At 45.0% G+C, this 26,208-nt stretch overlaps 2 protein-coding genes across 3 annotated transcripts in view; one reads left to right on the top strand and one right to left on the bottom strand.

Moving 5' to 3' along the window:
• Positions 1-26,208, bottom strand: part of PABPC4 (poly(A) binding protein cytoplasmic 4) — a 563,337-nt gene that overhangs the window by 302,087 nt on the left and 235,042 nt on the right. The window lies entirely within an intron of this gene.
• Positions 1-26,208, top strand: part of MACF1 (microtubule actin crosslinking factor 1) — a 324,508-nt gene that overhangs the window by 132,799 nt on the left and 165,501 nt on the right. For both annotated transcript variants that reach the window (XM_063139804.1, XM_063139803.1), the window contains 19 exons: positions 1,871-2,037; positions 2,990-3,102; positions 3,986-4,092; positions 4,856-4,975; positions 5,437-5,532; positions 6,579-6,706; positions 7,771-7,864; positions 9,917-10,071; positions 10,704-11,001; positions 11,927-12,055; positions 14,466-14,543; positions 15,340-15,501; positions 16,582-16,686; positions 17,190-17,285; positions 17,619-17,744; positions 21,096-21,248; positions 23,047-23,201; positions 24,344-24,470; positions 25,778-25,961. In XM_063139804.1, the coding sequence (XP_062995874.1) occupies positions 1,871-2,037; positions 2,990-3,102; positions 3,986-4,092; positions 4,856-4,975; positions 5,437-5,532; positions 6,579-6,706; positions 7,771-7,864; positions 9,917-10,071; positions 10,704-11,001; positions 11,927-12,055; positions 14,466-14,543; positions 15,340-15,501; positions 16,582-16,686; positions 17,190-17,285; positions 17,619-17,744; positions 21,096-21,248; positions 23,047-23,201; positions 24,344-24,470; positions 25,778-25,961 (2,593 nt within the window). The remainder of the gene's footprint in view (positions 1-1,870; positions 2,038-2,989; positions 3,103-3,985; positions 4,093-4,855; positions 4,976-5,436; positions 5,533-6,578; positions 6,707-7,770; positions 7,865-9,916; positions 10,072-10,703; positions 11,002-11,926; positions 12,056-14,465; positions 14,544-15,339; positions 15,502-16,581; positions 16,687-17,189; positions 17,286-17,618; positions 17,745-21,095; positions 21,249-23,046; positions 23,202-24,343; positions 24,471-25,777; positions 25,962-26,208) is intronic.

The following is a 26,208-nucleotide window of genomic DNA, read 5'->3' on the forward strand; positions in this document are numbered from 1 at the left end:
CCCACCAACAGTACCCCCGTCTTGTCTGGATTAAATTTCAGTTTATTGGCCCTCATCCAGTCCATTACTGTGCTCAGGCACTGATTCAGAACAGCCACTGCCTCACCTAGGTTTGATGAAAAGGAGAGGTAGAGCTGGGGTTCATCCGCATATTGATGACACCTCAACCCACATCACCGGATAACCTCCCCCAGCAGTTTCATGTAAATGTTAAACAGCATAGGGGATAAAATAGAGCCCTGTGGAACCCCATGGCCTAAGTGCCACAGCACAGAGCAATAATCCCCCAGCACCACCTTCTGGAATTTGCCGTCCAAGTAGGAGCGGAACCACTGCAACTCCAACTGCCAGCCCAAACAACCTATCCAGAAGGATACCATGGTTGATGGTACTGAAAGCTGCTGAGAGGTCCAATAAAATCAACAGGGTCGCACTCCCCCTGTCCCTCTCCCTCTAGTTGTCCTCTAGATATTCAGATGTAAGACTTAACCATGGTTGAAGGAAAACAACCCATAGAAGGTGTTTTATGATGGACTCTGATGGTGTTGGCTTTTTTTGTGCTATTTTGGTTTTTAATGCTGCTGTGTATTATTGGTGCTCTGTTTGTTTTTTATTATGTGAACCGCCCGGAGAGCTTTGGCTATCGGGCGGTATAAAAATGTAATAAATAAATAAATAAATAAATAAATAAAGTAAGCTGCTTTGGAAAATTAGTTTGTAAGGTGGAATATAAATAACTTAAATAAATGAAGCATAGCAATTGCCAATGGTCATCGAATTGTCAAGCCAGTATGTAAATCCAGGTGATCTCCATTCCCTAAGGCCTGTCATATGCTTAAAACATCCCCAGCAGATCTGTGTCCACCCTGGTTTGTTGAAAGAATGTGCATTGCAGCAGCTGTACAGTGGAATGTTACTCAGTCTGATCTGCCTGATAGCACAGAAATGCACAACACTTCTGCTTGCTGCTTTTGGGAATCTGTAAGGGAGATGGGTGAGCAGCTGAGAAATCTGCATTTATCCTGTGAGGGAAAGATGCCCTGATTGGCAGCCTCTCACTCACTGCCAGACAGATGTTATCTAAATTGCTAGCAAGCACTGAGGTGTCCTTGGGCTTGTCTATACGGATTGTTTACCCCGACCTAAATGTGCATGTTCATGTTTCAGGACGCAGGACGCAGCTGTCCATTCGCCGTAGCGCTGGGGTTTTTTATGTGATAATGTGCATCTTCGCATTCGCGATTTACCGTGACTTTTAGATCACATCAGAGTTTGCACCACGTTATGGTTATGTGTGTTTGGGGGAGTTAAATCACATTTTGACATGTGGGCAGAGCTTTGAGGGTGGGACAACGTGATTGGCCGATTTCCCAATTTCCCACCTATCGGCTTCCTTGTTCCTTCGCACCGTTTGTAGTTTGAATTCTCTGATTCTGCTGCCTCATTCCTTTCCCACCCCTGCCGCTCCTGGTTTTTCTGTAATATGAATCTGCGGAGCTCCGCATGTAGAATTTATAGCTTCTCTCCTCTGTAGCGTCGTATATTCGTATATGCGCATGTGCGCATTTATAACTGCACTAGAAAAATATATATTAGGAAATAAATCGCTGTTCTGCTGCAGTGTGACATTCTTCAGCTAGGTTCAAATCAGTGAAAATTCGGGTTTATATTTAATGAGGAGCAATCCCATTGTCATATAGATCTACCTGTCTCCCATCCTGCCTCCCTGCCTGAGGTAACTGCCTTAATTAACTCAATGCGCTGGAGAATGTACTCTTGCTTCCTTGCCATTGAAATGCAGTCTCCTTTCACCTGCCAAGCATCTGCTCAAGTGGTGTGACTACTTCACGGCCGTGGTTTTCTCTTTCAGATCTCCGACATCTACATCAGCGGAGAGTCAGGGGACATGTCCGCCAAAGAGAAGCTCCTCCTATGGTCGCAGAAGGTGACTGCAGGTTATGTGGGTGTGAAGTGCACCAACTTCTCATCCTGCTGGAGCGATGGAAAGATGTTCAATGCTATTATCCACAGATACAGGTATGGACATGCTACCCATTCCTAAAATGAAATCTTCTGCAAATTTTAAAAGTTCAAATTTTGTAATTTGAGTCCAAAACTGTGGGATTTCTGAATTTAAATTCTGGGGGGAAAAACCCAAAATGGCAGATGCAACGTCCTCTTCCTCCTAGGACGCCGCACGCCGCGTGCAGACAGAGGGGGAGTTCTTGTGATAACCGTATCACGAGATCCTCCCTCCTCTGTCGCTCTAGACCAGGTAGGTCTAGCCATGGCCTATGATTCTATAATGCATGGATGTGGGTGGGAGGAGCCATGTGTTGTTAGCGGCAGGGGCATGGCCCTTTAGCTCATTTGTGTGTATGTTACTCATGTGAAGGGGGCTTTTGAGCGCCCGCCCCCCCAATTTGCAGGACAAAAATAAACACGTCCCATTGTCAGATTATTCCAGTAATTGTTGTGTCCTGGACAAGGCGTGCACCAATGTTCAGGTATCAGTGTTAAACTGATAAATCAATGAACCCTGACTTTCCCCCACCCCAGTTCCTAATGTTAAGATGATAATGTTAAGAATTAAATTGCTGAACTCAATTTTTTTTTACATCTATTTGCTTTTGTTCTATATTTGTTAAAATCCTAAACTATTAGCTTCTATAATTGGGAATGTAAAAAAAAAAATGAATTAGGAGAATATCAGTTCAATTTTTTTGCAAGGTAATTTAAGTCAGGAAGGTTTTCTTGAGAATCCTCCGTGACCCCACAACCAACAACAATACTATTTCAGTTCTAGAAAAGTCTTGTTATGTGTGGTGAAACCGCCTTGTCACTCGGTTGCATATTCTAAGGCTGACACTAGAGCTTTGTTGGAGTGGGTGGGTGGGGGGCATCTTTGCTGCTCCTTCTCTCCTGTAACCGAAATTTCTGACAGCAAACACTCTGTGAACATGGAATCGCCTTTTTCTGTCTCCTGCAGGCCAGATCTAGTGGATATGGAGAGGGTTCAGATTCAGAGCAGCCGAGATAATCTGGAACAGGCCTTCGAGATTGCCGAGCGTCTTGGGGTCACCAGGTTGCTGGATGCAGAAGGTGATCATGGAGGAAGTCAACAGCACGAACATGCGTGGCTTTCTGGGCTTTCTTAGACATTGTATTCAGTTGATACAGACCATTAGAGCGGATGGGTCTTTGGCAGAGTGGCTTTCAATGTCTGTTCTGCTGTGAAAATGTGTTGAAGTGAAATCTGAACTGGCTAGTACTACAATATTGGCAGCAAGCTTTCAAGTCATGCAGAATCCTTCTAGGGTGACCATATGAAAAGGAGGACAGGGCTCCTGTATCTTTAACAGTTGCATAGAAAAGGGAATTTCAGCAGGTGTCCTTTGTATATATGGAGAACCTGGTGAAATTCCCTCTTCATCACAACAGTTAAAGGTGCAAGAGCTATGCTAGAGTGACCAGATTTAAAAGAGGGCAGGGCACCTGCAGCTTTAACTGTGGTGATGAAGAGGGAATTTCACCAGGTTCCCCATATATACAAATGACACCTGCTGAAATTCCCTTTTCAATACAACTGTTAAAGATACAGGAGCCCTGTCCTCCTTTTCACCCTACTTCTATTCTCAGCATTTAGGACAAAAAGGGAAAGTAGATGTTGCATGATGAGTAACTGCCACCCTCCCTCTGAAACTGGAGGTAGCATAAAGCCATCATGACTAGTAGCCTTTGATAGCCTGATCCTCCATGAATTTGTCTAATCACCTTTTAAACCCATCCAAATTGCTAGCTCTGTGAAGAAGTGCTTCCTTTTATCTGCCCTGAATCTCCCACCATTCAGCCTCCTGGAACAACAGTGCGACAAAGGCTTTACATGTTACATGTGTAGATGAGGCACACACACAAAACTAGCTCCCATGCTTCTTTTCTTTTTGGTTCATGCATTTGACAGTTTTGTTCCTTTCTCTTTTTTCAGATGTTGATGTCCCCTCACCAGATGAAAAGTCTGTAATAACTTATGTGTCTTCAATTTACGATGCCTTTCCTAAAGTCCCAGAGGGAGGAGAAGGGATCACGGCCACCGTAAGTTCTGCTGCTGCTTGTTCAGTCTGGATGGGCTATCCCAGCACTCCAACACCTTTGGAAGCAGGCGGTCTCAAACTGCTTTGGCACAAAAACAAGGTTTTTCTGTTCCCATGAACTTATAAGGAAAGGGGAAATTAGCTGAAATAACCCAGTACCTTGGCTAATCAAGATTTGGACAGCGAGTTTCTGCAGCAGAAACTGGTGCCCTCCAGATGCTTTGGATTACAAATCCCGCCATCTCTGACCATTGGCCATGCTGCTGAGGATGATGGGAGTTGAAGTCCAAAACATCTGGGCACCAGATTTGGGAAGGCTGTTTTAGAGTTTTAGGAAGAGTGAAAGAGCCTGCATGTTGTTCAGAAAGAGAGAAGAGTGTTGTTTGTCCTTTTTGCAAAGGGCAGATCAATGAGAAGAGTGTAAACTACAGGGGCCGGGAACGTTACAGCTCTTTTGCTACACTACAGGCTGTGCTTCTATAGCTGTAGAGGCATCTCTGTGCAATCCTCTTTCTCCATGCAGCCCTCTGATCCTTAACCATATCATGCTTGTGCAGCATCAGAACCCAAGTTGGTCAAGCACCGTCTTTGGCAGCAAGCTTGCAGTATTTTAAGAAACAAAATGGGAAGTGCATGTCTTAATGGATCTTCCTTTCTCCATGTTGCTTAGTCAGTCCTTGCCTTGATAATTTGCCTGCTATTGATTTGGGGGCAACTGATTCCTGATCATTCCATATTAAGGGCCCTTCCTTTTCTCTCTGTAGGAGGTGGACACAAGGTGGTTAGAATACCAGAACCATGTGGAGACACTCATCTCCTGGATCAAGCAGCACACGATAATGATGTCTGACAAATCTTTTCCCCAGAACCCTGTAGAACTCAAGGTAAGGTTTAGATGCATTTTTCTAGCTAAATCTGCACGGCTCTTTGTTTGAGCTACAGCCCATTAATGAAGGATTACTGGGAGCCATCTTCTCCCTGAACTTTAAGCCAGGGTGGGCTGTGAATAGTTGGTTGGGATTGGACATGGGACCAATCACAGCTCAGGATCTGTTCATACCATCAGTGGCAATGCCAGAACTGTCTTCATCCTCCTTACAAGTGCAAGAAGTGGCTTAGAGATTGGTTGCCATGAGCCACAAGCCCCTAAAACGGCCAGTCAGTTCTTATCGCCTGCTCTTTCAGCCTGTGTAATCTATAGCAGGGCTATAGCATCTATGAGGATTCCCTGTGGGTGGTGATGCGTTTCCCCTCCATTGTGTGGCTTAATGGTTTTTTGATATTTCCCTCTCCTTTGAGTGAGATAACTCCATGGGTGACTCCTTGACTCTCTCTGTTCTTACAGGCACTTTATAACCAATACATCCACTTCAAAGAAACAGAAATCCCAGCAAAACAGCGAGAAAAAAGAAGCATTGAAGAGTTGTATAAACTGCTGGAGGTGAGAGACGGACAAGGATGGACAAGGATGTGTACAATAATTGCCATTGTTAATAGGTGTGGTTTTGCTTTAAACAAAACGAAACAAGGCATTGCTTTCAAACAGGTCTGCAAAACGTGTGGGCTGCAAATTACAGCACAGGCAGTTTTGCTGAGTTTGGCTCTGTGTGTGTTTCGCTACTGAAATTTGGAGCAGCAAACGTAAAAGAAGTTGCTCTTCCAGCTCTGCTGCAATATTGGATTGAAAGTGGATGTTTGGCAGCTACTTTCATGAGAAAGCTGCCTTGCAGAGTGGATAGAGGCTGGTAGAGGAGGTGGGCTGCCTGCTGCTATAGCCACATACACACCTTTTTGGGGGGTTGGCCTCTGATTGCTGATCCCTAGCCTTGTCTAACAGGGCACTCCATTTTACATCAAAATAAGTGGAATTGGGATGAAAATAGGGGTGTGCTCCGCTCTGTTACGGATCCCTGGATCCAAAGCAGAGCGGGCTGATCCGAAGCCTGGTTCCGGAGTGGAGCGTGGGAGGTCCGGATCAGCTCGAAGCGGTTCGGAACGGTCCAAAGCGATTCGGACCGTTCCAAAGCTTTGGAGCCAGGTAAGTGGGGAGCCAGGTGAGCTTACGTGGCTCCCCCGTCCGCCACCGCGGTCTGTACGGCGGCGACGGTGGAGCCAGGTAAGTGGGGGAGGGGGGCTTACCTGGGCCCCTCGCAGTCCAGGCTGCGGCTTCAACTGCGGCCCAGGCTTATCTCATATGACTCCCCCCCCCAAAAAAAAAGCCCTGTCCATCTCATACTACAAATAGCACTTCTTGGAGTCAGGGGTAGACTGTTCTTGTGGGGAATTTACTAAGTTCTGAAAGGTGATTCTCATTGCCTTAGAGAGGTTTTCTCTGCTTGGTTTGAGTGTCGTAGCAGCAGCACTTAAACTGTGGAAGGAGAGAGAGGGGCTTAGACCCCCAAAGCCCAGGGGGAGGCCCGTCTTTGCACAGGTTCCATTCTGTAACAGGGCCAGGAAAAACAACTGCTCTTTCTTTGTGCTTTCCAGACCTGGATTGAATTTGGCCGCATTAAGCTGCCGCAGGGCTACCACCCCAATGATGTGGAGGAAGAGTGGGGCAAGCTCATCATAGAAATGCTGGAGCGCGAGAAGTTGCTGCGGCCGGCCGTGGAAAGGTGGGTGGCACGCTGCAGGACGGGCCGGCTCATGACATTCTTTCCCGGGTTGTTACGAGGGTTGTGACAGTGACAACTCCTGTGAAATGCTTTGCAAGCTGAACTGGTGGCGTTCAGAACAAGCAAAACTGTTTATAAAATATTAGCAAATGGAGCTGGCTTCTCACGAGTTGGAATAGCCCTTAGTCTGATGCAGCGAAGTAGTTGTCTTTGTGAAGCCATGCCTGCTGGGCCCTTACACATGGTAAGAGGGGTCTGTCCACTCCGTTGCCCTGAGGGGGTCTACCCCACAAGAGGAGGGAGGGGGCAGGTGTATAATTCTGTCTCTCGGACCACGCTCTCACTGTCTCTCTGACCACGCTCCCTCTCTCCCCCACCCCGCTTTCAAACTATGTTGACTTCAACACTATATCAATCACAGCTTTTAAAACTCAGCTAAAAACTTTTCTGTTCCCTATAGCTTTTAAATATTGAGTTTGTTCTGACTCTATACTGTTTAGCTTCACCCTACCCAGTGCCTGTTTACACTTCCCTATGCCTGTTTGCATTCTCTTTCCCTCCTTATTGTTTACTACAACTTTATTAGATTGTAAGCCTATGCGGCAGGATCTTGCTATTTACTGTGTAATCCGTACAGCACCATGTACATTGATGGTGCGATATAAATAAATAAATAAATAAATAAATAAATAATAATAATAATAATAACTATATGCTGATTAGGGAAGTCTCCCACCTAGTGACTGAAGATAGCACTGCAATTTTCAAACACAGGCACATGTTTAAATTGATTAATTTTAATTAATGCCTTAAAAACACAAATAGTCCTGAGGTGCGCATGCATGCCGAGTTTCAAGTGTCTAGATGTCTCTGTAGGATGTACAGATGTACATCTGCTATTATTATTATTGTTATTATTGTTGTTGTTGTTGTTGTTATTATTATTATTATTATTATATAAATACAAATAATTATTCTACTTTGAAAAGAAACAACCTTGTTTTTCTGATTTTTAATTTGTGTGTGTGTGTGTGTGTGAACGAACTCTGACCCTCTTCTTGCAGGTTGGAGCTTCTACTACAGATAGCAAACAAAATTCAGAATGGAACTCTCAGCTGTGAGGAGAAACTCACCCTGGCGAGGAACACACTGCAAGCTGTGAGTCTTCTCCTGTTGCTCTTTGGGTGTTGCTAATCTTCCCTCCAATCCACCCCTGCGAGCAGAGAATGCTCACCTTTAGGTCTCGTTGGGACAAAGGCAGGCAATTAATACTCCATTTTTAAAGGGTAACAAAAACTCTTCGATCCCGTAATTAGACAAAATGCACATTTAGCCCTGGCTAGTTTGCCTGGGCCATTCAGATGAATATGCCAGACTCCCTAAGCCCACCTGCCTACCTGCCGTCCCTTCTTGCTAGCAGCACTCGCCCCTCTCATATCTGTAGGAGCTGGGTGAAGTTTTGCTTGGTCCTCTCTTTGCGACTCTGGGCAGATCTACACCAAGCAGGATATTGCACTATGAAAGCGGTATATAAGAGGCAGGAGCTACACTAAGCAGGATATAGTGGTATGGAAGCGGTATATGGTATGTGTCAATGGGCCCCAACAGTTGTCAGTGCACTTCAATAGAAGACCTAAAGACAGTAGTGCACGCGCTGGTAACCTCAAGGCTTGACTTCTGCAATGCGCTCTACACAGGGCTACCATTGTACCTAGTTCAGAAACTTCAACTAGTTCAAAATATGGCAGCCAGATTGGTCACCAGTACATCTAGGGGTGAGCATATTACCCCAACATTAAAATCACTCCACTGGCTGCCAATTAGTTTCCGGGCAAAGAACAAAGTGTTGGTCGTTACCTTTAAAGCCCTACATGGTTTGGGTCCAGGTTACCTGCAGGATCGCCTTCTCCCATACAGTCCGCCCTGCACACTCAGGTCCTCTGGGGAGAACTTACTTCAGTCAGCTAAAACTAGGCTGACACCAGTTTCCCAGAGGACCTTTTCTTCTGTCGCCCCCAGATTGTGGAATGGCCTGCCGGAGGAGCTTCGTAGAATTAACTCTCTGTGTGATTTTAAGGCAGCTTTAAAAACTAGCCTTTTCCGGCAGGCCTATCCAGATCAATGTAAAATCATGAATTTTTAAGATGTATTGATTCCTGTTCTAATGTTGTTCCCTGCCTCGATCCAAAGGGAGAGGCGGGTAAGAAATAAATATTATTATTATTATTGTTGTTGTTGTTGTTGTTGTTATTATTATTACCGCTATAAAGCAGTAGTGTGGCTCCTGCCTCTTATATATGGATTTCATACCACTTTCAAAGTGCAATATCCTCCTTGGTGTAGATCTGGCCTCTCTGCCCTCCTTCTGCCAGCCTCCCTGGTTTCTGGACCTTCTTCCCTTCAGCCTCACTGCCCCATCTGCTCCTGGCCCCCACTGTGGTCTCCAGGCAGGCAGGCCTCTCTCATTTCCAGCTCCACATAAAATGCAGCCAGACTGGCCTCCCACATCCCTCCCAACAGAACTACCGTTGGACAATCTGTGCTTGGCCAACATCTTCCCCTAGGATCAGTTGGAATGTTGGTGAACATTCCATGGCAGTATGACAGCTCAGTCAATGGCTGAGTAGCATGTGCAAGGGACGGCTTTTTGTTAGTTACACTGAAGAAGGAGAATATCATTCATTATCATTTTTATTCTCTCAGCATTTTAACAGTCTATAAATTTAATTTTAACTTTGCTGTTTTAAATTTGTATTTCTGCACTGCTGCTGCTATTTATTTATTTATTTATTTATTGAATTTATATATTGCCCCATAGCTGAAGCTCTCTGGGCGGTTTACAAAAGTTAAAAACAGTAAACATTAAAAACAAATATACAAAGTTTAAAAACATAAAAAGCATGAAAACAACAGTATCCTTATCAAAACAGCTATTCTAGGGTCCGTTAAAAAACAAACTCAGCTCATGTTATTAAATGCTGTTAAACACCTGGGAGAAGAGAAAGGTCTTAACCTGGCGCCGAAAAGATATCAACGATTTTATCCTGGTTGTGCTTTTATATTGTATTTTATGTTATATTTTATACTGTTTGTTTCGTACTTTGAATGGTTTTAATTTTTGTGAACCGCCCAGGGAACTTCGGCTATTGGGCGGTATAAAAATGCAATGAATTAATAAATAAATAAATATCTTAAATCATTCCCTGCCAGGATGAATCGCACCTGGAGTCGGGTCAGTCAGTACAGTATGAATCCGATGTCGTCATGTACCTCCAGGAGAGTGAAGGGCTCATCCGCCAACTACAGGTGGATATTCAGATACTCCGGGAAGCGAACTACTACCAGTTGGAGGAGCTAGTCTTCAAGTAAGCAATGTTTGTGGGCGGCGGAACTGGGAAGGAGCATTGGGGGAATTCTAATGCTCTTAGAGATGGCATGTCCAGTTAATGCTTTGAGGGGGGAACGAGGCTTGGTACATTAAGACCGCCACATGTTGGGAAGAGTTCCTCCTGACTCCAAATGTGACAGTCATTCCATAGTCTTGGTGGGAGGAAAACCATCTTTCCGACTTTCCTGAATGGAGCTAACCCAAAGCTTGTTGGAGCTGCCCCAAAGGACTTAAGCAGGGCTCTTGCAGGAGTACTCTGCTGTGGTTTCTGCACTGGGTGAGATCCGATTCCTTTGTGCAGCTGTTGCCTGATCCGTTGTGAAGGGGAGATGCTCTCGGAGTGGATCTCCGTCCCCCTGTTGCTCAGAGCGAGAGGGGAACTCCCAAGACTATATTTTGGACAGGCATACTAGTATAGGTCAATGTGTTGGATCACCTTCCAAAAGCTCTGTGCAGTCATGTCCTATATTTGGGGCAGGGTCGGAAGGTGTGCAGAGTGTGTGAGCATGTACAAAGAGTGTGTGTCTGGCTCTCATGTGGTAGAACTTGCCCTCTTTGGACTGATTCTGGCATGATCCTGTCCTAATCGCCCCTCTCATTTGATTCCAGGATTGTGAGGCTTAAAGATGAGCTGGTTACCTTGAGGCTGGAATGCACCAACCTTTACCGGAAAGGGCACTTTTCCTCCCCCTCCTCCTTGGACTTGGTCCAGCCTTCCTCCTTGAGCACCAGGCACCTTAAGGTTGAGCCCTTACCGAAAGGAACGCACACTACTACCACCACTGCCTCTACCTCCTGGTTCCGGAAGCCAATGACACGCACAGAATTGGTAGCCATTTCCTCTTCTGAAGATGAGGGAAATCTCCGGTTTGTGTACGAGCTGCTCTCTTGGGTGGAAGAGATACAGGTGTGTTGTGTGGCAGAAAACAAACATAGAATTCAGATGCTGAGGTTGTTTTAAATATTTGGCGATATAATCACGATTGGTTCTTTTAATCATTTGATTATCTGTTGGATTTATACCATCCAAATCACAGAGGCGAAGGGGAAGTAGCTTTGTTTATTATCAACAAAAGTAAGAGAACCCTAAATTTGAAATTTTCCAGACAATACTAGGGCAAAAATAGAAATTGCCTCTAAAATATGCTTTGGAGCAGCTGCCAGGAACGTGTCCTTGATAGCTCGGTACATGGATGGTATAGTGAACAACACATGTCTGGTTGCTATGAGAGAAAACAGAGGGAAGGAAACGGTCCTTAAATTGTAAATGTTGGAAAGAAGCCGGAGCTCAACTTCGTGATTTTCCAGATGCCAAATAGGGGCCCATGGCTTGACCCTTATTTATTTATTTAATTTATATACCGCCCCATAGCTGAAGCTCTCTGGGCGGTTTACAAAAGTTAAAAACAGTGAACATTTTAAAAAGTATACAAAATTTTAAACCATCAAAAATATAAAAACAACAGTATAAAAGAACGGTATCCATTTAAACCTGGAAGAACAGTATGAGATGGCAGGGCAAGAAAGACGCTGCCTGCCTCTTAATAAATAGGTTGTAGCATGTAGCAAGCTTCCTGACTGTTAGAGCAGTATGACAATGGAACCAGTGACCTAGGGAGGTTGTGGGCTCTCCCACACTAGAGGCATTCAAGAGGCAGCTGGACAACCATCTGTCAGGGATGCTTTAGGGTGGATTTCTGCATTGAGCTGGGGGTTGGACTTGATGGCCTTATAAGCCCCTTCCAACTCTGCTATTCTATGATTCTATGATAAGCAAAAAGTGCCTTCTTTGCCTGTTCCTGCTCAGTGGTCACCTGTTCTGTTTGTTTCAGATGAAGCTGGAGCGAGCCGAATGGGGGAGCGACCTGCCCAGTGTAGAATCCCAATTGGAGGTCCAGCGCCACGTCCACAGCAGCGTAGAAGACCTGGGCTCCAGTGTGAAAGATGCCAGGATGTACGAGGTAAGCAGAAGAACCTGTTGTGTGAAGGGTTGCTGGGTCAGGTTAACTTAGGAAAATATGGAGGTGCTGGGAAGGTTCCAAAGAAGGATTGTTATATGTACCCCAATTCTCTGAGCAGTGAACAATGCCCTATGAGGAGAGACTGAAAGAACTGGGCATGTTTAGCCTTGAGAAGAGAAGGCTGAGGCGAGACATGATAGCACTCTTCAAGTACTTGAAAAGTTGTCACACAGAGTGGGGCCAGAGTCTCTTCTTGATCATCCCAGAGTGCAGGACACAGACTAATGGGATCAAGTTGCAAACTTCCTGACTGTTAGAGCAGTACGACAATGGAACCAATGGCCTAGGGAGGTGGTGGGCTCTCCCACACTAGAGGCCTTCAAGAGGCAGCTGGACAGCCATCTGTCAGGGATGCTTTGGGGTGGATTCCTGCATTGAGCAGGGGGTTGGACTCGATGGCCTTAGAGGCCCCTTCGAACTCTACTGTTCTATGATTCTGTGATTCACTTCCAAGAGTGTAGCACTTACTTGGGTTTGGTTTCCTTCAGAGTGAAGCTATGGGACGTTTTTTTTGGCATTTTTAAACATTTGTATTTATTTATAAATACTCATTTTATTTTCTACTTTTGCTAACTTAACAATAAGACAAGTAGGTCCGTAGAAATAATAATATTTTAACTTTGTATATTTCTATTGATAGGTTTTAAATGTATATGTTTTAAATGTTGTAATGCCACTTTGAGGCCCATCATTGGACAAAAGGCAGGATATAATAATAATAATAATAATAATAATAATAATAATAATAATAATAATAATAATAGATGTTAGTTTATACTAAATGAGTGGCAACAAGTGATAAGAGCTAGAGCTGTAAATCTGGGTGATACATATGATAATCAGAGGGCATATCTTTTTCATCCTAATACAACTTTCTATAACTCACATCCTTTTTGTAAGAGAGGGGATCAGCCAGCATCCTCAAGAAATCACTGCTGTGTAGGGTTGGGTGAATGTGCAATGTCTGAGGCCATTGAGGTTCTTTAAATTCTTCTGCAAAGCTTATTTCACCTTGTTTGCATTAGCGAATACGAGCAACTTTTTTTTCTATTGGGGAAAAAAATCACATTTTTTGTTTGGGGAAAATGTGCATTTTTAAAAGTGTGCATTTTTCCTGAAATCAGCTTAAGTGTAAAAATGTGAACTTTGGGCAGATTTTTTGAAATGCGCATTTTCAGAAGTGCATATTTATGCAAGTGTGGACTTTTCAAGCACAAACACCAGTTTGGGAAACTGTGAAATTGTTCTTGCTCACATTCGGAGTTGTGAACGGGACATGTTGGCATGATTTCCAAACAGGGACAAAATTCTCATCCATTCCTCCTTCTGTGTCTCAGCCTTTTCTCAGTGTGACCCTGATGGCACAGAGTCAACGAGGAAAAAGAGACTCTCTTTAAAAGCCAAAAGCATAGGTTGCTGCTGAAACCCTGTGTTGGAGCAGCTGCAAAAAGGGGGTGTTTTAAAGCAAATTCTGGAGGCCGGGGTGAGACCCTCGACCCCTGGAAGTCGCCTACACCTGGCCTAAGGCAAAACATCACCGATAAAAAACACACCCACCCATTCACAGAAATGCAAGAATTGCTGAATTTGAAGGGTGCTAAGATCCAGTTCAACCCTCACATTTCTCAATTATTACAAAGCATGATGGAGGAAAGACCTGAAGGTTTGTTTTTAGCTTGGATGGGAGAAGGTTCTACCTGGATGAAGGGGTTGCCTTAGGGCTTTTCCAGAGAGTATAGAGCAGATAGATAGATAGATAGATAGATAGATAGATAGCAAGGTTGTCTTTCACAGCAAAGGTATTATCCTGTTTTCCCTCCCCACAAGTTCATGCTATGGGGAGAAGACATCATTCAGTTGCTGCTGCTTTCAGGCTCCTGGAGTACTGCTTTAAGAATAGAGTGCATTCTAAGGCCCTTTCTACACCTAAGGGATATCGCAGGAAAACGGAGGGATCGTCCCTGCCTGCTCCCGGGATCCCCTGTGTGGCATTTGGATGCACAGGAACGATCCCGGGATGATCCCGGGATATAGGGCTGGTGTAGACATGGCCTAAGAGTAAAATGAATACTAAGGCAGTGTTTTAGTTTGTTGATCGTGTGGCAGAGGCTCTAAAGGAGGACAGGGATGAGTTCCATGAATAAGATGGGGTAAATGGAGTTCTTGGGCTTACTCTGCTGCCTTTTACTCTTAATTGACCCTATTTATACGTGATTTTGGAGACTGGAAGTTAGCTGGGGAGGGGAAGTTTTCAAAAAGCGTTTTCCTTGAGCTATATGCATTTTCAACAATGCTTGCGATTTCTAAATGGCTTCTTACCCTCTCCTTTTATCACTTCCCCTCTTTTCAGGGTAAAATGTCTCCAAATTTCCGCACTAGCTACACAGAGACTCTTAGTAAGCTGGAGACCCAGTACTGCAAACTGATGGTGAGTGTGTGCCCTGTGGCATTTAGGGACTTCCAAAAAGTTTGACGTTCTTCAAGGCAGAGAGTTGTATTTTCATTCCCGGCTGCCTCAATTCCACCTGTGTGTCTCTGAGCACCTTCCTCTGCAATCCATTTGCTTTGCGACAAGTGGATGCACAAACCCGGGTTTGCAGTTTGCAATCTACCTCTCATCCTCCCGCAAGGAATGATTCTGTTCTGCAAGAATATTTCACGAGAGAAGCACTTAAAGCACAATATTTTATTTTATTGTGTGTGTGTGTGGGGGGGAGTGATCCTTCCTCCAACCCCGGTACAATTACTTTGATTGTGAGTGCAGAGGAGAGAACCACTATCAGGACTACCTGTCGGGATTTTTTCTTGACATAATTAATGTTGAGCTTTGTAACTTCCCCGCTTTCTCACACCTGTACTGTTCCTTGTTCTTTAAACTTAATAATTTTTAAAAAAATACTTCTGGAATGGTGCACTGAGCTCCTCCTCTGCACTGTGCAAATGTTGCCCAGGTCCCTAGCTTTGTTTTGTTTTTAAAGGTGAATACTAGTATTACCATTCATAACTTGTGAACAGGGTTTGACAGTACAGCCATTGAGAAGGGGCTTATGGGTTGTTTTTGTTTTTGTTAACGCTAAAATGCAGCTTGGGAGCACTCAAAACAGGAGCATAGCTTAGTATTTGACTGTGGGTCTTATTAAGAAGAGCATCTGGGAATGGGAGTGGTAGCTTTGCCAATCCCCAGAGAGACCGGAAATGTGACAAAATGTGTCGTCTTTATGCAGGAAACGTCCAGTTTCCGACTGCGTCACCTCCAAAGCTTGTACGAGTTCGTGTCTCGAGCGACAACTGAATTAATTTGGCTAAACGAAAAGGAAGAGGAAGAACTGGCATATGACTGGAGTGACAATAATCCCAACATGGCTGCCAAAAGGAATTATTTCTCAGTGAGTGAAAAATGTTGTCCCAGCAAATTCTGTGTTGGAGGTCATTAGGAAAGTAGTCAAAAATAAAACTGCTAATATCACAATGCCATCATGCAAATCGATGGTGTAGCCACATTTGGAATGCTGCGTGCAGTTCTGGTCACCTCCTTTCCCAAATGGATATTGTATACCTTTGAAAGGTGCAATAAAGGGCAACCAATATGAATAAGGGCGGACTGGAGTAACTCCCCTTACAAGGAAATTTTTTTTTCAATTAGAAAAAGACGAGTAAGAGGGGACATGGTAGAGGTGTATGCAGAAGGTATCTCATAATACTAGAACCCAGGATCACCCAATGAAGCTTTTATCAGGGCACATAAAAGGGACATTTTCTTCTCACAGCACATTAACTAACTGTGGAATTTGCTGCCACGTGTAGTGATGATCACCAACTTTAATACGGGATTAGACAAATTTATGGAGGATAAGGCTGTCCATGGCTACTAGTCATGATGGCTTTCTATTGCCTCCAGTATCAGAGGCAGGATGCCTGCGTACACCAGTTGCTGTGAAACATGAGTGGAACGGTGCTGTTCTGGTCGTGCCCTGTTTGAGGGCTTCCCTAGGCACCTGGTTGACTACAGTGGGCACGGAATGCTGGACCAGATAGGTCTGATCCAGCATGACTCTTATGTTTTTAGTAAGGATCATGAAAGCTGAAGTCCAGCAACATCTGAGAGGGGTACAGGTTACCCTGCCCTGATTTAAGGCTTAATAGGATATGCATGCACTTTGAAGGACCTTCAAGCACCTTGAATTGAGCACTTCCATGGCCAGACAAGGATCTGAACCTGTGTTTCCATGTCCAAATCCCGTATTTTGGCCAATATGCTACACTGCCCCAACTTTTCGGTTTGTGTTCCAGGGCTAATTGCTAATTTTTAAGCTGGAAGAGAACTTGGAAAATGTTGGAAACTTCCAACATTGCCATGTCTTTAGATGCCCTCATCCCCACTGAGAAAGAGAGAGAGAAGAAGCAGCAGACTGTCCGATTTTGTTGTGGGAAATGTGATTAGTCCTTTTCATGTCTCTGCTATGCAGGAGCTCACAATGGAGCTGGAGGAGAAGCAGGATGTGTTCTGCTCTCTGCAAGACACAGCCGAGATGTTATCATTGGAGAATCACCCGGCCAAGCAGACTGTGGAGGTAACGGAGGGCTTGGAGGACTGGTGTGTTTTATACAAGACAAGCATAGTGAGGGCTTCTTCATATGTTATGCTTGGGGGAACTGTGGCTACTCTAGTTGCCTGCTCTGCGCTCCTGTCAATTGTGTAGGACTAGGAATGCATGTTTGCTCAATGCGTGTGCTAATGTTCTTCAGCTGCACTGCCAAACGGTTTGTGCGCATCTGTAAAAAAAAGCAGTGTGGGAAGTGGTCCTTTTTCTTGCATCAGATGTTAGAGGGGGGTGTCTTATGGGCCACTGAAGATCTAAATGGGGGCAAACCACAATTCCCCTCCATTCTGCAAATGTCTCCTGAAAGTGATAGTTACTTGCCATTGTTCACTGGGCAAATAGCAATTTTACACACCTTTGTTACCTCTTTCTGTACTCCTGACCGCAAGCCATGGTGGGTGGCCAGCCAAGCTGGGGAAGGAGCCACCACTGCCTGCAATGTGATTTTGATTATTTTCCCCCCCTCCCCACAGGCATACAGTGCAGCGGTGCAGACACAGTGGCAATGGATCAAGCAGCTGTGCTTGTGTGTGGATGAGCACGTGAAGGAGAACACCGCTTACTTCCAGGTTAGAGCAGACTCGAGTGATGCAGCTAAGGCCCTTGGCTTATGGGATTTGCCGGGGGAGCATTGTGCAAGATCTTCATGCTGTCTGATGAGTTTCTACCATGTTGTAGTCCTAAAAACAGCCCTGAGCTGAGCTATGCTGATGTGTCTGTCATAAAGTAGCTCAAAGGGAAACATTTCCCCTTTGACATTGAGAAGGCCTTGAAGCTTTCTTCTCGCAGACTGGCAGAATAAAATTGTGCTCGCTCTTCTTTCGTTAAGTGGATTAAAATATTCCTCGGAAGCCTCTGGTTGGTATTTTGGTAAATGGGCAACTTTGTGTGTGTGTTTGCAGTTCTTCAGTGATGCCCGAGATTCGGAGACATACTTGAGGAACCTCCAGGACACCATCAAAAGGAAGTATTCTTGTGACCACAACACCAGCCTGACACGCTTGGAGGATCTGCTCCAGGATTCTATGGTGGGTGCTGCTTGAGCAAGACTCAGGGTCATGCCAGAGAAGCTCCCAGATCCTTTATTACCTGACACTCCTCCTCACCTGAATTTGCTGTTGTCATCTAACCCTGTCAGTAGCATTCCTATTTATCCTAGAATCCCTAAGTTGTCTGGATGAATTTGATTGTCCTAGCATTGCTAACTGCTCTGTGCTTAAAAAGAAAGTAAGGAATGTGCACGTCAGTTGGAACTCTGTCTGATTTCCTTTATTTCCCCCCAGACCTGCCTTGTTTTAAAAGAACTCCTTATGTTTCAATTCTCCCTACTATGAAAGACCTACCTGTCTGTGACCTCCAGCATGCCATTTATTTTCATTTTGCTAACTCTGGTTGCTGCTACTACTATGAATTCATACATAACGATGTCTTACGCCAACTCAGACCACTGGTCCATCTAGCCTTGTACTGTCTATCCCAACTGGCAGGGTCAATTCCCCACGGTCTCAGGCAGAAAAAGGCAGTTCCTCGCCTGGCTGCCTGCGATTCTTGAACTGGAGATGCCGGGGGTTGAACCTGCAAAGCACGTGCTCTCTCCTTGAGCTGTAGCCCCTCCCGCCTGACACTGGCTCAGCCCATTGGTCCACCCAGCCCTTGTCTCTTGTGATCCGCAGCAGCACTTGGCGTGCATGTGCTTTAACCCTGAGTGGTCCTATGTCATATCGATTAAGTCTTAATTGATGGCCATCCAGATTCTGTATGCAGAAAAGCTGCAGTGGTTCCGAATGGGAGAGAGAGGAGTTTTCGAAGAAAATTGTTCTGCACAATCTCCAGGGCATTAATGATGGAGTTGTCAAGCCCCCAAGTTTCAGACCCGTAAAACATTTGCGTTATTGCTTTGATGTTGAAGACTTTTAGGGCAGGTTCAATCAACTGTCCCCCTTTATTATAATAAAACTTCATTAAAGCCCCTATAGTTTTCTGTGCCTTCAGTTTCACAGCCTCCCTCTGCCTTTTCCATGAGAGAGACTCACTGAAAAGAAGGCCCAAGTATCTAAATGAACGGGCTTGTTCAATAACATGTTGGTCCAAAATCCATCTATGTGTAGGACTGTGACTACCAAAAACCATTATCTTGGTCTTAGAATAGTTTATTGCCAAGTTTTCATATTTACCATAAGAACTGGATGTGTTTAAGAGATTTTTCAGACCCAAGTGCGAAGGAGAAATAAGTACTATGTCATCTGCATATATTAAAATAAAAATCTTTCCATTCATAATTACTGGGGAAGGAGAGTTTACTTGAGCTAATTGTGACACCAGATCGTTAACATAGATGTTGAAAAGGGTGGGAGCCAGGAAATAGCAGTGATGTAGTCCCTACTCATTACACTTAAAATATCGACATTCAGTGGACGGCAGTGTTGGGGGGGAGGGGGTCTTTGAACAAGAGGAAGAGGCAATGTGGAGCATGAGGATGGTTTAGTGAAGGCTTCACTGACAAAGTAGATTTGAGGGCTCATCTACACCAAGCAGGATATTCTGCTGTGAAAGCGGTATGAAAGTGGTATATAGAAGGCAGGATCTATACTACTGCTTTATAGTGGTACTGAATTGCACTGACAGCTGTTGGGGCCCATGACACATCTACACCAAACATCTACACTATGAAAGTGGTATGAAAGTAGTATATAGTATGTGTCATGGGTCCCAACAGTTGACAGTGCACTTCAATACCACTACAAAGCAGTAGTGTGGCTCCTGCCTTTTATATACCGCTTTCATACCACTTTCATAGTGGAATATCTGCTTGGTGTAGACGAGCCCAGAGTCAGGGGGTCTCTGGCAAAGGGAGGGAGGGCTGGATGAATGGGGAGGGTGAGACTATTCATAGCTTGGAAAGCATTATGGCCAAAGGTACTTAGATGGGCAGGAAAGACGGGAGCAAAGAGAGGGGGTGAATAGGGAAGAAACTGAGCACTGGGAGATTGGATGCAGTGCATGTAAAGGAGGAAACAAGGGGCCACTGTGCATACCCTAAATTCTCTGTGGGGAAGTGGCTAAAATATCCTCCCTGAGATCAGTGATTCCTCCTCTGGGACAGCCAGGTTTAGGTTCATTCATCACTTCGATTGTTGCCATTGTGTTGCGATTCTCAATCCCTTATCAGCTTTGCAGAGAAAATATGGAGATGCTCAATGTGGCAAGAGGTTTTGAACAGCAGGATGTGGGGCAGGAGATCTCTTCTGTAGGGAGGCCACCTGGAGCAGCAACCCATGGTTCAACAGGAGTAGTTTAAAAGCAGAGAGGGCATTGAGGTGACTGCAGAGCATGTGAAGGAGCCAGTGATGAGGGCTTAAGGAGAGGCAGATGCAAAGTAGCCCTGCTAATTTCATTGCAGTGTTGTAGCCAGCAAGGAAGATATGTGCCTGGAGCCAGAAAAAAAAACGCTTTCACAGTCTGTCTTGCAAAGGTTTTGTTAGGCTAAAGACCTGGAATTGTACCAACTGTAGACTGGGAGAGCCCATGTGAGGCAGCTAGGCCTATGCAGGTTTTCCACAGGCAGTCAAAACCCAAAGCTTTGGCCCCTGTGTGTAAGATGCTTGCTTGATCATAATGAATGAGTTAAAGTTGTATTTCTTCCAACCATGCTCCCCTGGGACAGGCACAGGTAGCTTGTTTTTAAGCCTTTCTTTCTTTCTTTCTTTCTTTCTTTCTTTCTTTCTTTCTTTCTTTCTTTCTTTTTCTCTCTCTTGCTCTCTCTCTCTTTCTTTCTTCTTTCCTATTTAAGAGAACACGTGTTTTTCCAGTGCTATTTCTCTGACAGATTTTAGACTGCTTTAAGTATGTGCATCAAACTTCCCAAACAGTCTTTTCATACAGTTCTGCTGCTGCTTTTATTTCCTTATTTTGCAAAAAAATAAAATAAACAAAACTCCAATACAGCATTTTTCTTTTTCAGTGAAAAGGGATGGGTTTGGGTCTTCTCGCAGTGTTCCCTGTTGCATAGATAATTTTGGGTCTGGGAGTAAAGTATTAACTGTGCATGCAGCTTTGGCTGGCTGGGGGAGGGGGGATAAAGAGGATTAGGAGATGACGAATCCTCTTGTCTGGAACAGTATTAAATATGGATTGATCCTGAACTCCCTAGCCCCCACTCCCAGTTGGAAAAGCTGTAATGAGTGTGTGTGTGTGTGTGTGTGTGTGTGTGTGTGTATACACACACTCCTCCCAAACCTGTCCCTGACAAAATACTCACTCCAGAGGAGGGAGTGTGGGTTGAGGCTTGCAGCCATTCTTGGGGTCCCCTTGGTCTCGCACGCGCTTTCAGTCTCTGCCCCCCCTTTCCCCAACTGTCCTTTGCTTTTTATTTTGGATAGGATGAAAAGGAGCAGCTGATCCAGTCCAAGAGTTCTGTTGCCAGCTTAGTGGGTAGGTCCAAAGGCATTGTCCAGCTTAAGCCACGAAACCCCGATCACGTTTTGAAGAACACCATCTCTGTGAAGGCCGTCTGTGACTATCGACAAATTGAGGTGAGCTGATAACAGCTGAAATAAAGCTTCACGCAGGTGTTGGGTGTTCTGTGAATTCTCTGAATCAGAAATCCAGAATCTATATATGTTGAGTTCCAAAACCAATCAGATTTCAAAGGCAATGTTCATTCTCTGGCTGAATCCTGTATCTCTAATATGAGGCTAATATTGCTCCATACCTTAAAGGGTGTCTTATATGAATTACTCAGACAATTTGGTCGCGTTCAGATGTAACACGAAATCATGTCTTCGTGTGATGAGAACTCCCTGCAGCGAGGGTTACAAGCTCCTCTTCCCTTTCCTCCTTTGCTCATGAGAGAAGGCAGTTTTCACCTTCTCCAAGGTGGTGTGAGGAAGGCATCCCACCGTGGGTTATCTCCCCCTCTTGCCCAGGAAAAAGCAGGGACTGTGTGACTAACACTTTTGAGTATTCTATCGGTCCCAGGCTCCTCCTTGCCAGTTGTCCCTGCATTTCATCTGAAGGTGGGAAACTATGGTTTGCTAAAGTATCTGATGGTTAACAAACAAGGAGATTCAAACCAGATTTGGTCAAAATGGGGACTATGAACAGAAGCTTTGAATTTCCTCCCCCTAGCACACGCTAAACTACAGTTTAGTGTTAATGTATGAATGTAGTCTAAGGCCACGGCTAGACCTGCCAATATTCCAGGGATCGCCCCGCGATCGTCCCTGTGCGTTCACATGATGCACATTTGGTCAAAATGGGGACTATGAACAGAAGCTTTGAATTTCCTCCCCCTAGCACACGCTAAACTACAGTTTAGTGTTAATGTATGAATGTAGTCTAAGGCCACGGCTAGACCTGCCAATATTCCAGGGATCGCCCCGCGATCGTCCCTGTGCGTTCACATGATGCACATTTGGTCAAAATGGGGACTATGAACAGAAGCTTTGAATTTCCTCCCCCTAGCACACGCTAAACTACAGTTTAGTGTTAATGTATGAATGTAGTCTAAGGCCACGGCTAGACCTGCCAATATTCCAGGGATCGCCCCGCGATCGTCCCTGTGCGTTCACATGACGCACAGCGGATCCCGGGAGCAGGGAGGGATGATCCCTCCCTTTCCCTGGGATATCGCCCTACACTTCTAGCCTGCTGCCAGGCGTCGCAGTTTGTCCTGCCTCCTCGTGAGTAATTGCGAAGAGCCAGGAGCTGGGCACAGAGCTCCTCAGGAACTCTGTGCCCATCGGGGGTGGGATGGCGAGGTTTTTTTAAACAACAACAACAACAACAACAACTCACCATTTGCACCCGAGCGCCTGTGCACTCCTTTTCCTTAAACAAACACAAAAATGGTGGCCGCCATGTTGTGTGCTGCGTGTAAACCAGGGCGATGATCTCGTGATCATTAAATCGCGAGATCGCCTCCCTCCAACCCCCTCGCCTAGCTGAGGCCTCTATGTGGAGTGCTGTGAACATTAAAAAATGCTATATGAAGAACAGATAGTATTGTTGATAGACAAGGCAAGGCTGTGTTTGGTGTGGGTGTGGGTGGGGTGGTAGATTACGTTTAAATGTTAGCAAGAAGACTCAAGTGGAAGGCAATCAACTTCACCCGTGTGAAGTTTTATTTCAAGCTGCATGTAATAAGTACCTACGATGTCACTGGGATCTCCTTCCTTGGAGGCCGTGGAGAAATATTGGAAAAGCTTCTATGAGACCGTTTTAGATTCAGTGTGGGCCGGGCTCACCTACATGGGTCATTTCATGGGTGAAGGGGGAAATGGCAGTTTGGCCACCTGCTGAACCACAGTGTCACTTTGGTTGCCTACACAGATCACCATCTGCAAAAACGATGAGTGTGTCCTGGAAGATAATTCTCAGCGGACGAAATGGAAAGTGATCAGCCCCACCGGGAATGAGGCCATGGTCCCCTCTGTTTGCTTCTTGGTCCCCCCTCCCAACAAAGAGGCTGCTGACGTGGCCAACAGGTATTGGGATCTTGCATTTCCTAGAACATCAATAGTATTCCTGTCCATTGGAAGGGGCTGTGTGCTGGTGTGTTTGCTATAAGCGCTGTTAGACAGAGAAAGCTTTCGAGAGGGCTCTGTGTATGAAGCAGAATTGGGGAAACCAGGCAAAAAGTGCAGAATCCTAAGACTCAACCTTTTTGCTCATAGGGATTCATTATGGCAGAGATCATAGAATCATAGAATAGCAGCGTTGGAAGGGGCCTACAAGGCCATGGAGTCCAACCCCCTGCTCAATGCAGGAATCCACCCTAAAGCATCCCTGACAGATGGTTGTCCAGCTGCCTCTTGAAGGCCTCTAGTATGGGAGAGCCCACAACCTCCCTAGGTAGCTGATTCCACCGTCGCACTGCTGGGTTCAGCCTCTGCATCTTTGCCTCAGAGCTGCAACAAGCACTTTATCCAGGCAACCAAGCATTTTGAAACTGGCACCTAAGAAATCGTAGTGTTTCTTTAGCCCCAAACAGGGCTAACTTTTTAAAATGATTTGCTATTGTCTTGGAACTGGAGGGGTGTTTGGTTGTTTTTTGGCAATGCTTTGCTCAATTCATGTCTTTTTGGGTTTGTTTTTACCATTTTGAAGGTGCTGGAGATTTGTCATAACAATGTGATCAATCCTCTCTTCCCTGACTGGTAGTAGGCCTAAGCCTACTTAGATCAGTCCATTTCTGGACTGTGTCAGTTTTGCATGTTTTAATTCACTCTGCAAATAAAAGTAAAAACAAATGCAAAAATGTGCTTTATTTCAATGTCTTGTTTGCAAAATACACATTTTTGTGTCTCTTGTATCCTAAAATACACATTTTATACACTTCTTTGGCATGTTTTTGAACCAAAAACTGTGTTACTAATTTCTAAAAAGTGCAGAAATCAAGGGATAATTGTGTGCTGACCTGCATATTAGTCAAGTAAATCAGGTTTGTTTGTTTAAAAACCTGCTTTAACACCCCTCCAGTCATCTTGAGTAGAAGCAATTCAAGATAACCTAATTAGGAGATCAAATGCATGTCCTCATTGCTCACGAAGTTGGTGCTTTACCATTGAGCTCCATTTATAGGGAGTCAGGGAAGGTCACCGTGCTTTGCTCTGTCTTCCTATTGTAGGGTTGAACAGCTGTACCAGAAGGTGATGGCCCTGTGGCACCAGCTCCATGTCAACATGAAGAGCCTTGTCTCCTGGAACTATTTGAGGAAGGACATCTCTTTGGTGCAAAGCTGGAATATGGAGAAGGTAATGCTGCAGGTAGACTCTTCTGCCAACTAGAGAAGAATACAGAGCTAAACCGTGTCCGTTAGATTGCTTGGGGAGAACTGGACAGGAAGTTAGAAGCTGGTGAGCAGGAAGTGGAAAGGAGAGGGCAGGTAGCAGTACAAGAATGAGGAAGTAGGGAGGAACTGAGGCGTTGTCTTGTAAACAAAGCCCTCTTCTAGTAAAATTAGGCTAATAAAGTTAATATTGTAGTGTTGTTGTTATTTATTTATTTACAATATTTATATACCTCTCCCCATTGAAAATTTCGGAGCAGTGTACAAGATAACATAAAATAAAAACAGAATAAAACACTTTAAAATAGATTTTAAAAGAAGCAAACTGTATAGTGAACTGTGGCTGGTCATTAAGGAAAGGCTTCCTGGAATAATGACGTTTTCAGGAGGTGCCGAAAGGAATACAAAGTTGGCACCTGCCTGACCTCCAGAGGCTGGGAATTCCATAGGAATTGTTGTTGTTGTTGTTGTATTCATACAACACATTGGTATAATGGCACTTCCCACCATAAGCAAGGAGTTTGTTCCCTACTCCAAGTAGCTTAAAGTGCATAAACTCCTGCATTAAAGATTTACAGAATGCTAACATCTCGTCTATCTAATGTAATACATCCGTAAATAAATAAATATTTGTTAGTGTTCTTACCACGAGCAAGTAGCAATCCTCTTACAGTGGTTGGCCACTGTGTGAACCGAATGCTGGGCTACGTGGACCTTTGGTCTGATCCAGCATCCTGGCCACTGAAAGCAGACCCAAATGAAAATGGTCTGGAGGGGCAGCTGTGTAAACGAACGTTATTCCAGTCCCCATTTTGTCAGATGCATGGAGCTTTGGCCATCTGCGGGCTGTGGTCCAGGAAAGTGAATTCCACATTAAATTGTTAAGAGTTAAGGTGCCACACGAAAGCAAGACCCGTGCCTCAGAGGAAACTGTTCATACATGCGCCGCCTCTTACAAAGTGTGTGTGCGTTGAGGGGAGGATTGTTTGGCTCCAGTGATGGCACAATTCTTGGCCCGTTGGTACACACAACGGCCATAAACATCACTGTGGAATTGCCCTTCTGGGAGGAGAAATTTCCCAGCTGCAGCTTAAAGTGCAGCAAAGCACCTGCAAACTTAGCATGACTGGAGATGGCCGTGAGACAGAAAATGTTGCCTTGCTTGCCAGCGCAAGCCACCATGGGACAGTCGAACCAGCCTGTGACCCTGCCAGTCTTGTATCTCTGCACGTTGCCATCATGTGGGCCTCTGTGTGTGTCCCCTACCCACAGCTCAGGGCCTTGGTCCCGGGGGAATGCCACCAATCCATGAGGAGCCTGCAGGTGCACTACGAGGACTTCTTGGAGGACAGCCGGGATTCAGAGCTCTTCTCCGTAGCTGATCGCCTGCGCCTGGAGGAAGAAGTGGACTCTTGCAAGGAGCATTTCCAGCAGCTTTTGCAGTCAATGGAAAATGGTGAGTTGGTGGAGCCTAGGTCAATACGAGGGACAGTCCCAACGGAAGGGGGGGTATAAAGCAGTGCAAGAGGTTCTAAAAATCAAAGCAAACTGAAGCTGTCTAGTTCAAGGATGGCCAACCAATTTGAATCTGATCCTTGAATCGATCCTACTCCCCCCTCCGTGGCTCTGTCAGATTTGTAGGGAAAAGAAACACGTTTTTCAAATGCTATGTGAGCGATTCCACTTCTCAATTTCTCTTTGGG

The sequence above is a fragment of the Elgaria multicarinata genome, chromosome 13 (genome assembly GCF_023053635.1).
Source record: "Elgaria multicarinata webbii isolate HBS135686 ecotype San Diego chromosome 13, rElgMul1.1.pri, whole genome shotgun sequence".
In the NCBI taxonomy this organism is placed as follows: Eukaryota; Metazoa; Chordata; class Lepidosauria; order Squamata; family Anguidae; genus Elgaria; species Elgaria multicarinata.